This window comes from Eimeria mitis, genomic scaffold (genome assembly GCF_000499745.2).
Source record: "Eimeria mitis Houghton genomic scaffold, Emh_scaff2355, whole genome shotgun sequence".
NCBI classification, from domain to species: domain Eukaryota; phylum Apicomplexa; class Conoidasida; order Eucoccidiorida; family Eimeriidae; genus Eimeria; species Eimeria mitis.
This window is the reverse complement of record NW_013570691.1, coordinates 7,382-8,455: the sequence shown is the minus strand read 5'-3', so window position 1 is coordinate 8,455 and position 1,074 is coordinate 7,382. Positions and strand designations below refer to the sequence as shown.

Genomic DNA, 1,074 nt, shown 5'->3' with positions numbered 1-1,074 from the left:
TATATATATATATATATACATCTATATAAAATCTAGGGTTTAGGGTTTAGGGTTTAGGGTTTAGTGAGGACCTGCAAGCGGGGGTTTATGTACATAAGGGAGAAAATAGTTACATAAAAAGAAAGAAGGGGTGGGGGGCCTCGCAATAAAGGAGACAGTTGGGGGCCCCCCCCCTTCTGCTGTCTCCTCAGCAGCAGCTAGGGTTATGTCTTCTATGCTGTAGCAGCAACAGCAGCAGCAACAGCAGCAGCAGCAGCAGCAATTAAACACACAGCAGCAGCAGCAACAGCAGCAGCAGCAGCAGCAACATACGCAGCGCACGGGACTCTGCAGCAGCAGCAGCAGCTGCTGCTGCTGCAGCAACAGCAACAGCAGCAGCAACAGCATCAGCAGCAGCAGCAGCAGCAGCAGCAGCAGCAGGAGTTTACTTGTTTTGTATTCTTGCTGCTGGATGAATACTAAGAGAAGGGAGACAGCGCAAAGAAGAAAAAGATAAAGACAAACCCAACTCAGAAGGAGACAAAACAGAAGAGGAGACACGCACCTGTCCCTGTATAAATAAAAAGAGACAAAAGGAGACAAAAAGGAGACAAAGGGAGACAGAATGAAAGAAAAGGAGACAAAAGGAGACAAAAGGAGACAGAAGGAGACAAAAGGAGACAGAAGGAGACAGAGGGAGGCAGAAGGAGACAACAGGAGACAAAAGAGGAGACAAAGGGAGACAAAATAAAACAAAGGAGACAAAGAAAGAGACAAAAGGAGACAAAAGGAGATACAATACAACAAAGGAAAGAAAGAAAGATACAAAAGGAGACAAAAGGAGACAAAAGGAGACAAAAGGAGACAAAAGGAGACAAAAGGAGACAAAAGGAGACAGCCGCACAGGCAGCAAGCACGCTGCAGCAAATCGAAGACATCAGCATCCGCAGCAGCAACAGCAGCAGCAGCAACGGCAGCAGCAGCAACAGCAGCAGCAGAAGCAGCAACAGCAACAGCAGCAGCAGCAGGCAGCAGTAGCAACAGCAGCAGTAGCAACAGCAGCAGCAGCAACAGCATTAGCAGCAAAAGCAGCAT

General features: G+C 47.7%; 1 protein-coding gene across 1 annotated transcript in view; it reads right to left on the bottom strand.

The window, feature by feature from the left end:
* Window positions 1-424: 424 nt before the first annotated feature.
* EMH_0052520 (uncharacterized protein) overlaps window positions 425-1,074 on the bottom strand; it is a gene marked incomplete at both ends in the record, with an annotated part of 4,915 nt that continues 4,265 nt past the window's right edge. Inside the window, one exon of the mRNA XM_013496884.1 lies at window positions 425-550. Coding sequence (XP_013352338.1) covers window positions 425-550 — 126 coding nt within the window. The remainder of the gene's footprint in view (window positions 551-1,074) is intronic.